The sequence below is a fragment of the Marmota marmota genome, unplaced genomic scaffold (genome assembly GCF_001458135.2).
Source record: "Marmota marmota marmota unplaced genomic scaffold, marMar, whole genome shotgun sequence".
Taxonomy (NCBI): Eukaryota; Metazoa; Chordata; class Mammalia; order Rodentia; family Sciuridae; genus Marmota; species Marmota marmota.
Window position 1 is genome coordinate 2,226,062 of NW_026000207.1, and position 12,781 is coordinate 2,238,842.

At 54.8% G+C, this 12,781-nt stretch overlaps 1 protein-coding gene across 1 annotated transcript; it reads left to right on the forward strand.

Annotated features, from left to right (window-relative positions):
* The first annotated feature begins 17 nt into the window (after window positions 1-17).
* On the forward strand, window positions 18-2,783 carry Tmem86b (transmembrane protein 86B). The gene is made up of 3 exons (XM_015505451.2): window positions 18-929; window positions 1,174-1,420; window positions 2,106-2,783. The coding sequence occupies exons 1-3, from the start codon at window positions 804-806 to the stop codon at window positions 2,483-2,485; spliced, it is 753 nt and encodes a 250-aa protein (XP_015360937.1). The 5' UTR covers window positions 18-803; the 3' UTR covers window positions 2,486-2,783.
* The last annotated feature ends 9,998 nt before the right edge of the window (window positions 2,784-12,781 follow it).

Genomic DNA, 12,781 nt, shown 5'->3' on the forward strand with positions numbered 1-12,781 from the left:
AATCTGCCCCGTCCCCAATCTACACGGATCCACACCCTCACAGCACATCTGCATTTGACATCCCGAAGTGTCCCTGGCCTGCATGTGCAGGCTCGGGTGGGGCACTGCTGAGTCTGCCTCCCAGCCAGATCCACCATCCCTGCACTGCTGGGGACTTGGGGCAGCTGGGAGCCCTGGGCTCTGGAGGCCTCAGGTTCTTGCTGGTGGAAGGAGGGAAGTTGGAATCCTGCGCTCATCCCTGGTGAGAAGCAGTGAGCCACATTACGGATGAGTGGGTTTCCAACGAGGCACATGACACCCCCCAACACCGCAATTCCCTGAGCCCCGCGGTCCCTGTGGCAGTCCCCATCTTCCAGATGGGAAGGCTGAAGAGTGAGCGCTGCATGCAGGGGGTAAGTATCCTGACAAACTGCTGCAGTGACCCCTGCACTGGGACAAGGACAGCATCCTCACTGCACCGTCATTCAGCCAGTGCTTGGCAGGGAATGGGGCAGGAAGGCCCCTTCCCACCACCTTCCCACCCTCCCCGGCTGGCCCACTCCATTGGAATCCTGAGCTGCCCCTTCTGATTGGCTGGGCACAGGACAATGGGAAGGGCACTTGTGGGCCTCACCCCCCAGGCAGAAGAAACCAGGCCAGGTTCGTGTGTGCTGGGCAGGGGCTGTGGGGACGGAGGGTCCCTTGGGTCCAGATGGGCACCTTATTAGAGGGCATCAAGCAAGGGCAACTCCTGAGGGGTGGGGGGCAGTTTCTCTCTGGGTGCTGTTATCAGTCCCAGCATCCACAGGACGCTCTTTGGGTTAATGTGTGACCATGACCTCTTTCCTCCTCATCCTGACTCACCAGCTTCCAGGTACAGGCCACTCTGGCATTGTACCAGCATGGAGAGTGGGAAGGAAGTGCTGCTCCTGAAGACGCTCCTAGTCCAAGTGAGGGCCTGCAGAGGCACGGGCCTGGGGCAGGGCCTGGGGTAGGGCCTGGGGTCCTCTGCCTGCCCAGGAGACAGAAAATCCTGGTCCCCGAATAGGTCCTGCTGGGACAGCTCTGGCCTGGGGTGGGGGTGAAGTGGGGAAGCTGGGAGATCTGAGTCTCAGCCTGGTCAGGCCTGGCCCCTCTGAGGGCTAGAGCTGGACTGAGTGCTGAATGCGAGTTCGGTGCTTGTCCTCTCTGAAGCACCAACAGGCCCGCAGATGGCTGAGCCCCTTCATCGTCACCTGCTCCATCTACTTCCTCCTCCGGATTCCTGAGAGCCAGTCGACCTGGGTCAGCGCCCTGGTCAGGAGCCTGCCTGTGCTCTCCCTGGTGGCGTACCCGTGGGCCCTGGCCTCTGGCGGGAGCTACGCCTGGCTTCTCCAGGGAGGCCTTGTGTGCTCGGCTGTGGGGAACGCCTGCCTCATGTGGCCCGAGGCCTTCCTGCATGGTGAGCGGGGACCTGGTGACGCTGTATCTGGGGCCCTGGGGGGGACGCCACCTTGCAGTGCAGCAAGGCTGCGAGGACCCTGCACACAGGGTCAGACGGGAACAGGAGGGTGCAGCTCTGGAGGGGTGGGGTCAGACAGTGCGCACTTAGAAGGCGGAAGTGGCGTGGAGGAAAAAGGTGGTTGAAGAAGGTTTTACTGAGGGAGTGACCAGTCGGCATTCTCGAAGGAGGTGCCCCAGGCATGTGTTGGGGAACATGTTCTGAGCAAGGAACTAGCTGGTGCAAAGGCCCTGGGGCAGTGGCACACCAGGCCCTTTGTCCACGTGGGCCAGGGTGATGAGCAGAGCAGTGATGGGCAGAGGGTGTCGGTATTCCAGAGCAGAATGGGGAGGTGGTGGACAGTGAGACAGCAAGGATGCAGCCCAGGCTACATTCAAGAGTGAAGGTTGCTCCTGCTGCTTTGAGAACTGACAGAGTAGCCAAGGCAGGGAGAAGTGGGGGGCCACTGAGGAGGTGGCCCTGTCATCCCAGCAGGCAGCCACGGCATGGCCAGGGTGGGAGCTGGTCCTGGGACCATCCTCTCAGGCCTGGGTGGGGCCAAGGGAGAACAGAAGGACTTGGGTGGTTCTGAGAACAGCAGAGGAGGAGGGCGAACAGCTCTCTGGGCACCCACCTCCCTCCTCAGGTATGACCGCCTTTGCTGCTGCCCACTTCCTGTATTTCTGTGCCTTCGGGCTCTCCCCACTGCAGCCGGCCCTGCTGCTGCTCACCATCCTGGCCTCTGTGGTGTGCTACGGCCTGCTTCTGCTGCACCTTGAGCCGGACATGTTCCTGCCAGTGGCAGTCTACATGCTGGTGGTATCCGCCATGCTATGGCGTGGCCTGGCCCAGGGTGGGGGTGCTGGCTGGGGCGCTCTGCTCCTCGCGCTTTCTGATGCCATGCTGGCCTGGGATGTCTTTGTCCACCCCCTGCCCTATGCCCGCCTGGTGACCATGTCCACCTACTACTTAGCCCAGCTGCTCATCACCCTGTCAGTCAAGAGCCTAGAGCTCAAGAACGACTGACCAGGAGCAAGATGCCCAGTCCCCTCCCTCCCCTCCCCCAGAGACTGACCCAGCCTGAGAAACACCCTCACGGCCAAGCCTCGGGTGCAGCTGCAGTGCTGTCTGTCTCGAGACGCCTGTGTGCTCTTGGCATTCCAAGCCTGCCGCGGGGTTCAAGCTTCCTTCCCTGGGTTCTGGCTCTGGACTCTGGGCCTCTCGGCCAGACCCGTATTCTGCCTTCCCCTGTCTCCCCACCATCTGCCCCTTCCCACGGCTCCCATCTGTCTTCTCGTTGCCAAGTAAAGTGGGAATTGAAACAGAGCAGCCCTGTTATTTTGGGAACACGTCGGGGAGGGATGATCACAGTCCATAAGAGCCCAAGAGGCAGCCTGGTGCCCATGGACCCCCTGGAGCCCTTAGGTGGGGGTGTCCATCCTCCCCTTGTTATAGGGGAGCTATAGCATGGAAGCCAGGAAGGACATATCTTAGAGGACACAACCCACTATAATCACGGTATCAGGAGTTGAGGTGAGGAGGGCACAGGTGACCGGGAGATGGGATAGAGCAGGAAGGAGTGACCACAGCAGTGTGACCTCTGCAACTGAGGGCATGACCGGGTGGGCGCTCCCTCCCGACGTGACCTCTGCACCCACAGTGTGCACGTGAGACCCTGCGTTGCGTCCTTGTGTGGTTTAAGGAGCTCCTACAGCAGAGGAGGAGGGTGAACAGCTCTCAGTGGGAAGTGAGGGCTGGGTGGGGGAAGCGGGCCCTAGCAGTGAGGGTGGGGACCAGATCTGCAGTGGAGGAGGTGGCAGCAGAGGGATTCCCTCGAGCAAAGGGAAGACAGGAGGTGAAACTCTTCCTCCTTGGTTCCTGCCCTCCCTCCCTCTCTTTAGAAGAGCCCCAGAGGGAAGTACACAGGGCTCCTGACTTGCAGACATGGAGGGTGGGAAGCCCTGCTGTGTGAAGAACCCAAGAACCGCAGCTTGCCTGGGAGGGGAAAGGCGGCTAGGGAGCCTGTGTTGGAGGAAAAAGAGCTGAAGCCTCGGATTCCTGGGACTGAGGGAGGAGGCTGGGCCTGGACCCTGGGTCTGAGGGAGGGGGCTGAGCCTGGACCCTGGGTCTGAGGGAGGAGGCTGGGCCTGGACCCCTGGGTCTGGAGGGAGAGGTTTTACTGGCTCCCTCTCCCTCTCTCTCTCCCTGAGCTGTGTGGCCCAGTGCAGGCGTGGTCAACATGAGCACATGTACCACACGTTGTGGCTTGGGACTGGCTTGGGATGAAGGCTAGGCCTGGGATTCCTACCGCCTTTGTGTGGGCAGGGAAGAGAGGCTGCAGGGATGTCTTAAGTGTGCTCAGACTGAGGGAGGCCCACATCACTGCCCAGAAACCTGTGTTCCTGTGTGAGTGAGTGCATGTGGACACGTGTGCACAGAGTGTCCTGGACTGTTCCTCAGCCACCAGGGCTGTGTGATTGTGACATCTGCAACAGGCAGAATGGGCTCCAAGTTAGCTGTGTCCTGATCCCCAAAGTCTGTGAATGTGTCCCCTTCTGTGGGGAATGTTGTCGAAGGTCACCAATGGAGTAGAGGTTACTGGTCAGCTGGCCTGAAGACAAATTGTCCTGCTTGTCTGGGTGGCCCCTATCATCTCAGGAGTCGTTTGGAAAGGGGAGGGAGGCAGGCTGGAAGAAGCCTGGCTGCTGGCTTTGAAGGTTAGAGGGGAGCCACATTCTGCCCTGCAGCTCAGGGGGAGCAGCCTTGCTCCGTCTCCACCTCAAGTCAGTGAGACCCATTGCAGACATCTGCGCTTCAGTCCTGTAAGACAGTAAATTGATGTACTCTTTTTTTTTTTTTTTGAGTTGTAGATGGACACGTGCCTTTGTTTATTTTTATGTGGTGCTAAGAATCGAACCCAGTGCCTCACACATGCTAAGCAAGTGCTCTGCCACGGAGCCCCAGCCTCAGCCCTGATGTAGTCTTAAATGACTAAATTTGTACAGATTTTTTTACAGCAGCAAATATAAAACTAATATCTCAGCCCGCCTTCTTGGAGGTCATGAAGCATGTCCTTAGCCAAAATCTGAGGCCTGGGCTTATGCAGCCTGGCCTCCCCTCCCACTTACTGCCCAGAAGAGCAGCAGCGCCTCCACAGCCTCGTTTGCCGAAGTGGGAGTCCGAACAGTTCCTGAGCTCTCCGGGCAAAGTCTCAGGGCTGTGTCTCCAGCACGGCCCGCCCAGGGGGCTTGCAGGCCTCTTTGCTGTTGTCACCTTGCCCCTTCCTCTGCAGCAGTACCAGAGGCTTGGCAAGTCTGAACACATCTGCCCCCTGAGCTGACCCCTAGGGCTGTGCTGTGACTAGAGGTAGGCCTCCTGGGGCGCATGGAGGGTCAGCCCTGGTGCTCCCTGCGGGTGGCCTGCTCTTCCTGGCTAGACACCGGGTCTTGAGCTGTTCTTACACCTGGCTCATTGGAGATCACAGAGAGGCACGCAGGGCTGGGTCAGTGTCTGCAGCCCCGGGCGGTTGCTGTCTGTGGCTCTGGGCCCTAGCAGTTGTTGCCCGAGTAGCTTCCTCTCTGCAGCTGTCTGGCTGGTTCTCTAAAACTCCTGTCAGCTGGACGGTGGCTTTCCAGATCTGCAGCCTTCATCCTGGGCGTGGACCCCTTTTTGTTTTGTGTTGCTGTGTTCTGTTGGAGACTTCCTTTACAAACCCTCTACCAAACCTTCCACTGGATTTCATTCTGTCTTTTCATATTCGGAATTTCCCAGAGTCTCTTCCTGGTCTCTGGTGGTTCCACAGCAGCCCGTTTCCTTTCTGTAGAAGTGCCTCTCTGAGCATATCACAGTTTTCTCTCTGAAGTTCTCTACTGGACTTGGATCATTTCTGTTTGCTCAGGAGTTCTGTGTTCTGTTTTCTGTTTCTTTCTGCTTCACACTTCTCTGTGGTCTCCTGTCTTTCCTTCTCTGGAGCTTCTCCTGGGCTTACTGCTGTCTGGATTTTTGCTAAGCCGTGCCTCATTCCCTCCTGCAGTACTCAGGTTTTCTTCTATCCGTCATCTGTCCATACACTATCAGTTATCTATCACCTATCTAGGTACCTGTGTAATCTTGAATGAGCTTTAAAAAAAATGGGCAGGGGCTGGGGTTGTGGCTCAGTGGTAGAGCGCTTGACTAGCATGTGTGAGGCATTGGGTTCAATTCTCAGCACCACATACAAATAAAAAAAAAAATAAAGGTCCATCTACAACTAAAAAAATTTTTTTAAAAATGGGCTGTGCTAGGGATTGAACCCATGCTTCAAGCATGCCAGGAGTGAGTCACATCCCCGCTTTACCCCTATTTTACCCCCATTTACCCCCGAACCACATCCCCGGCTATTCTTTTTTTTTTTTTTTTTTTTTTTAAGAGATAGAGAGAGAGAGAGAATTTCAATATCTATTTTTCAGTTTTCGGCGGACACAACATCTTTGTTTGTATGTGGTGCTAAGGATCGAACCCGGGACGCACGCGTGCCAGGCGAGCACACTACCGCTTGAGCCACACCCCCAGCCCCTCCCCGGCTATTCTTGTCTGATCTTATGTATCACCTCTGTGCCATCTACCTACCTGCCTATTGTCTTTATATCCATCTGCTGCCAATCAACCATGTGTCATCTGTCCAACTGATGTCTATCTGTATCTGTTTAATCTATCACCGATTTCTTCACTCAACTTTTTTTTTTTTTTCTGGTACCAGGGATTGAACTCGAGAGCACTCAATCACTGAGCCACATCCCTAGCTCTATTTTATGTTTTATTTAGACACAGGGTCTCACTGAGTTGCTTAGGGTCTCGCTTTTGCTGAGACTGACTTTGAACTCGTGATCCTCCTGTCTCAGCCTCCTGAGCCGCTGGGTGTCGCCAGCTGGCTTGGCTGACAAGATGAACTGGGTTCAAAGGAGCTGGCTGCAACCACAAACTAAGAAAATGGCAAAGAAACTATGCAACAAAGAAACCTAAGTTTCAAGGGTGGGTCTTCTCTGGGACCCCGAGGGTCAGCTCCACACTGGGCAGCTGGAAGGAGCAAGAAAAGCGCGCACCTGGAACCCCCTATTTATTGGAGAAAAGACATTTGATAAAGTATTCTACCCACAAGAGGCAAGGGGTTTCGAAAGTTGGAGTCTTGCTTGGTGATGGCTTGTGGCCAGCAGACTGACACCTTGGCAAGTCACACCCCTCTCAGGTGCTGTGTGGGATCACAGGCAGAGTGAAAAGAAAGGCACACTTGGGTCGCACAGCCCAATCAGCGCACCACGCCAGACCTCTCCCCTCATATGCACAAATGCGCATAGCTCACACAGAGCCCATGGATGGCTCGTGACATCTCTCCCTTTCTTAATTTATGAACACAATTGAGGGGTTATAACTTCCAGTCCTGGATTCTTGGTCCGAGGATGTCATGATCTACTATTATGACATAAAAAGAATTAGTAGAAAACATATCATCTCAATAACATACCTTGCAGGATGTTTCAACATGTTTGTGGGATTAAAGCCATTTAATTCCTGAAGTATTTGACCAGCTAGAGAGATAGGATCCAAAAGATCAATTTCACCTTTTTGAACACCCTGGATATGGTGATGTAACTCAAAAGATCCAGGTTATTATTCTGGCTCTGCCAAATATTCATTAGAAGATTTTAGTCTTTTCCCAATCTTACTGGGAAGCCTTGTAGTTGGCCATTGTAACAGACACATTTCTAATCAATTTATTTCTCCTGCACCCTTACATGCACTGTGGAGGGCACAGTGCTTCATTCCTTCTGGTTGCCGAGCAGACCCAGCTGCTGATCCCTCCTCCCCTTGCCAGGCATTCAGTTGCTCGGGGCTTTTATGAAGGAGAATGTGCTGTGGACATTCTCCTGCTGGTCTTTGTGGGCTTATGTTTTTATTTTCCTGTAAATACATAGAGGTGTAAATCCCAGCTCATAGATTAGATACATGAGTAACTTGATAAAAAACGGTCAATTCTCCAAGTGACTCCAGTGCACAGTCCCACCAGCAGGAGCTGAGCTGGGGTCATAGGCATGTAGCCCGTGCTCACCTCATGATCCATGTATAGAGTTTCCTCTACATGGAAATCCTGGCGTGTACCCAAAGAGTCAAGGGCAGGTCCTTTCTTTCTTTCTTTCTTTCTTTCTTTCTTTCTTTCTTTCTTTCTTTCTTTCTTTCTTTCTAATATTTATTGTTTAGTTGTAGATGGACACAATTTATTTTATTTGTTTTTATGTGATGCTGATTTTCCCTTATGTTTGTTCCCATGTCCTTTGAGATCTCAATCTGAAAACTGCTCACTCTTCCTCCTGAGTGTCCTGTTCACTCCACACCCCGGCTTGACCACTCCCTCCTTGGCCACCCTCCCTGGGTCTCACCTCACCTGCTGCTGGTGCAGCTGGTTCTGTGCCACCCTTCTCCCACCTTCCTGGTCTCCACTGGCTTTTTGCATCCTGGCTTAAATCAGGACTGTACTGAAAGTGCTGAACAACCAGTCTGGCACGGGACCTTAGTCTGTCCAGGCTGCTGTTAGACGGGTAGCTTATAAACGAAAGAAATGTGTTGCTCACAGTTCTAGAGGATGGGAAGTCCAGGATTGAGGTGCCAGGAAGTCTGGTGTCCATGAGGTCCATCCCCCATAGATGGCGTGTTATCTGTGTCCCCCGTGGTGGGGGTGAATGGGCGTGCTCCCTCAGGCCTCTTGTACAAGGGCACCAGTCCATTTAGGAGGCTACAGGACCTAATCACCTCCCCAGAGCCCCATCTATCAAGACCATTATCTGGGGCTTTGCTCCCAGCCTCTGAATTTGGGGGGAATACAGGCCTGCAGAGCACAGCAGGTGGGCCCTGGCCTTTCAGGGTGGATGCTGGCTGTGGGGCCAGGCCAGAGAGCAGAGGACTTTGTGCTGGAGGGGGCACTCTTCAGGGGTGGATCCTGGGCCCTGGCTCAGGGTGCTGGGTGTGGTGTACTTTGAACAACAAGAAGGTCTTAACCACCGCGGCCCTCCCATGTCCCTCCTTGGCACCCCTCCAGAGCTGGTAGAGGTAGAAAAGACTTCAGAAGCACAGGACCTTTGCCATTCTGTGTACCACAGCACACAGGGACGCCTCTTGGCCAAGGGCTTTGCCAAGGAGTACCGGGTGAGGGGTGCGAGGACGAGAATGCCTGGGGACCTGCCACACATTCCCCATCCCACGCACCCTCCCCGCTCCCCACCTCTGTGTTTAATTAATTCTGTCAGTCCCTGCTCTTACCCAACCTCCCTCTGGGTAAGGGGCGGGGGCTGGGGATCATGGGGGAATCTCACCATCACCCCACATGCCTGTCAGGCAGCAGCTGATCCTGGAGACGGGGAGCCATGGCCCCGCATCTCTTGTGGGGTTCCCATCAGTGGAGCCCCCTCTCCTCTCCTCTCTGCTTCCCCCACATGCCTGTGTGTTCCTGCGTCACAGCACCCTGGCCAAGGCCTGAGGAGGAGAGGACCAAAGGCATCCCCAGGACTGTGGGCACAGCCGATGGCCTGTTGGGATGTGGCCGGCCCCACTTAGGGAAATCTAAATGAGAATAGGCCACCCCTCCCTGACTCCTGTCGCCACACCCATCCCACTCCCTGTGTGCTCTGCTCACTAGTTAGAGTAGCCCCGTGGGTCTGGCCTGGCTTTCCCATCAGGAGCCATGTGGCCATCCCGAAACTTCCGTCTCTCATCAGTACCAAGGACAGCACTGGGCTCCTCTCAGGTGTGGCTGAGGGGGGCAGCCTTCATGCTGTGGCTTCTTGTTCACTGTGGTCCCAGACGTCCAAGCTCCAACTGGATGCCCAGTGTGCACCGCGTCCCGTGCCTTGAGCGCGTGGAGAAACCTCGAGATTCTGCTTCGGAGGCAGCAGCCTCAGCGCAGGTGCGGGTCTTCTGCATCCAGGCTCACATTCGCACCATACATCCCCAGGACGCAGAGAAAACCCACCCTCCCGGCACACTGTGTCCAGCTGCCACCAGGGGGCTCTGTCCCCACGGCCGCCTCCTCTCTTCAGTCCTGGGAGCCCAGAGCACCTGACTTCTTCAGTGTCCGGAGGCAGACCCCACTACTTCCTGGGTCTTTCAAACCTGGTTCCCCCAGATAGGAAAGGGAAACCATGGCTGAAGTGAGGGGTGGGCAGCCTGGAAGGAGCGGCTCATGGCACAGTGCCAGGGGACGGGGAGGTGGGGGTAGGACAGGTGCATCTCCATGGTGGACACTGAGGTCTCGGGCACTCTGACATCAGACTGATAGCATTTCCTGAGCCTTCATTGGCTCCTAGGTGGGGAGCTGGCCCTGCCCCAGGACAAGTAGGCTTGTCTCTGCCTTTAAGAAGCTTGGTACTGGGGCTGGGTTCGATCCTTAGCACGCCCTAAAAATAAAATAAAGGTATTGTGTCCAACTACAACTAAGAAAAAAAAAATTTAAAATAATAGAATATTAAATAAAAAAACAAAGCTCGGCACGCACCTGTGATCCTGTGACTTGGGAACCCCCCTGGGAGGAGGCAAGTGTGAGTCCAGCCTGAGCAGCTTAACAAGACCCTGTCTTGAAAATAAAAAGGGTGTAGCTCCGTGGTAGAGACCCCTGGGTTCAATCCCCAGCACACTCACACACAAAGGTGCCCCCTGTGATAAAAGAAAGGAAAAATAGGCAACCCACAGGCAACATTAGATAAAGAGGATTGCTTAATTACACTCCAAGCATGGGAGGGAGTGGCCCGCTGTATCCGGGTCCACCAGGAGTGGAAGGGGAAGCAGGCACTGGCTGCTGGAGAAAGAACCTACCAGGCAGGGTAACAGCCACATGCAGGGATCCTGGGGTCTGAAACAGCTGGAGTGCTGGGAAAAGGCGTGGGGCTTCTGTGCAGCCCGAGTGAAGTCAGGAGGAGGAGACGTGGCTGGCAGCAGACCCAGAAAGAGTTTCTCTGTCAAGGTAAGCAGTTCATACATTCAGTCAACAAACACTGAGAATCAGTGAGTTCCTGTAAGTGCCTCTTCCAATCAGGGGACCAGTGATGCCTCTCAGCTTGATAGGTTACCAAGGTCTCAGGGAGGAACTTGTGGGGAGTTGATTAGGAACAAACTCTTTGCTAATTTGCTAGAAGATCCCACACTGAGGTCACTAACTGCCATTGAAGGCACCAGCTGATTAGGCTGAATCACTAGGCAGTTGTCAACGTCCATGTTCCATCATCTGTGGGATCATCATGGCATCAGAGGAAAATGTTATCAGTCATCCCAGGCTCGTGGTGGCACCAAGTCTCTTGGATTTCCCACTTGGGACAAATGAAGTCCCAGGGACTTCCATTTCTCCTTCCTGCCATCAGGGACACCAAAGTGTGGCCTGTGCCACTTTATGAGCCGTCTGTTTTCCCAGCACTCTCCCAAGCTCAGGCAGGAGCCACACAGGGCTGGGTGCATCTGCTGCCCACTGTGTGGTGGTCTTAGGCCAGGTCTCCACTGGTCACCTGATGCCCCAAGCACCACCAGATCAGGGTCCACCAAGACCTTCGTTCTAGTGATTCTAGGGTCCCTCCCTCTCAGGCCCCCATCACCCTGGAAACAGGTGCTAGGGAAAGCCAGGAAGAAGGCCAAGCAGGCTCAGGCAGTGTCAGCGAGTCCTTCCTGCACAGGGCTCTGGGTCTGGGGGCTGTGGGAACTGTGTGGGCTGTGCTGAGCTACACACATCTCCATCACAGGCCCAGAGCAGGCCCCAGCCCCCTGGAGTTGAGGCGGCTCACGGATGCTGCATTCCTGAGAGGACTCTGTTGGCCCAACAGGAAGATGGTGTAGGGGGAGGTGCAGGAACTCTCCCCCTGGAGGAGGCCATAGGCAAAGATCTGGGGCACACAGCTCAGGGCCTTGTCCCCAACATGGGAGGCCACACTCTCAGCTCTTTCCCCTGCCCCATGTCGCTTCCCTCACACCTTTTCTTCTACAAGCATGCCCTCTAAAACCCATGAGCTTCTGGTAGGCTTTTAACATTTTTCCTAGTATTTATTTTTGAGGTACTACAAATTGAACCCCCAGGGTGCTTTGCCACTAAGCCACATCCCCAGCCCTTTTTAAAAAATATTTATTTTTTAGGTGTAGATGGACACAACACAATGCCTTTATTTTTATGTGGTGCTGAGGATCGAACCCAGTGCCCCACATGTGCTAGGCAAACGCTCTACCACTGAGCTACCACCCCAGCCCCCAACCCTTTTTATTTTTTATTTTGAGACAGGGTCTCACTAAGTTGTCCAGGCTGACCTTGAATTTGTATCCTCCTGCCTCAGCCTCCTGAGTTGTGGGGTGACAGGCCCCCAGCCCAGCCTTTGTGAGCTGCTGACTCTAGGCCTCAGCCTCTGCTCCCAGGGACACCAGCTCGGCACCCTGGTGCCCCCTGTGGTGGCTTACACCTGGTCCCTGTCACCCCACAGGGAAACTGTGATCACATGAACCAAGTCACACTTTGCTGAAAGGGGCTGGAAGGAAGTCCAGCTGTGGGGAACTTTAGAGCTGGCTCCATGGGTGACTGTGGTCACCCAGGGACTTGTGGGAAAGGAGAAGAAAGACCTGGTGTCCCGTGAGGCTGTGCCTTCCTGTGGCAGTTCAGAGCCAGGGAGGGTAGGCAAGGCTCTAGGGTGGGCTTTGAAGAACACCAAGTACAAGCTGATGGGCTGGGTAGGCGTGGCACCCACAGAGGCCACTTTTGCTTTTAGACAAGGAACGTGGGCATCTTACAAGTTGGGGACGATCCAGAAGGATGCGGAGGGGGTGGGAGAGGAAGAGAGAGAGAGCCAAAGATGAAAGGTGTAGGAGAGAAACGGGAAGAAACCCTGGCTGGTAGGGTGGGGCCACTGCCCACCAAAAGGAAATACTGCCACTTATCCCTTGGTGACACAGAAGAGGCTCTGAGTGACTTCCTGTGAGCAGGGTGTGACACTGGAGTACCATTGGATGTCTCTTTCAACAGCACATGCTTGAGGATAAACTGTGCTTGTGGCTGGGTGTGGCGGCACACGCCTGTAATTCCAATGACTTGGGCTGAAGCAAGAGGATGGAAAGTTGGAGGTCAGAGACCCTACTTCAAAATAAGAAATGACAAGGGCTGGGGATGTGGCTCAGTGGTACAGCACCCTGGGTTCAGTCCTTGGTCCCAATGATAACAACAACAACAATTCCTATCACTGCAGTTAGGATATTCAGAAATACCCCTGGGGCACAGTGTGAAGGTCAGTGTTCCACACCTGGGAGGATGCAAGAGGGGGAGGGGCAGAAGCC

Excerpts from the sequence above, each read along its gene's own strand:
- Tmem86b (XM_015505451.2), top strand. The coding sequence starts at position 804 with ATGTGTGACCATGACCTCTTTCCTCCTCATCCTGACTCACCAGCTTCC. Across the intron at positions 930-1,173 it reads TGAAGACGCTCCTAGTCCAA|CACCAACAGGCCCGCAGATG; the intron begins GTGAGGGCCTGC and ends TCCTCTCTGAAG. Across the intron at positions 1,421-2,105 it reads GCCCGAGGCCTTCCTGCATG|GTATGACCGCCTTTGCTGCT; the intron begins GTGAGCGGGGAC and ends CTCCCTCCTCAG.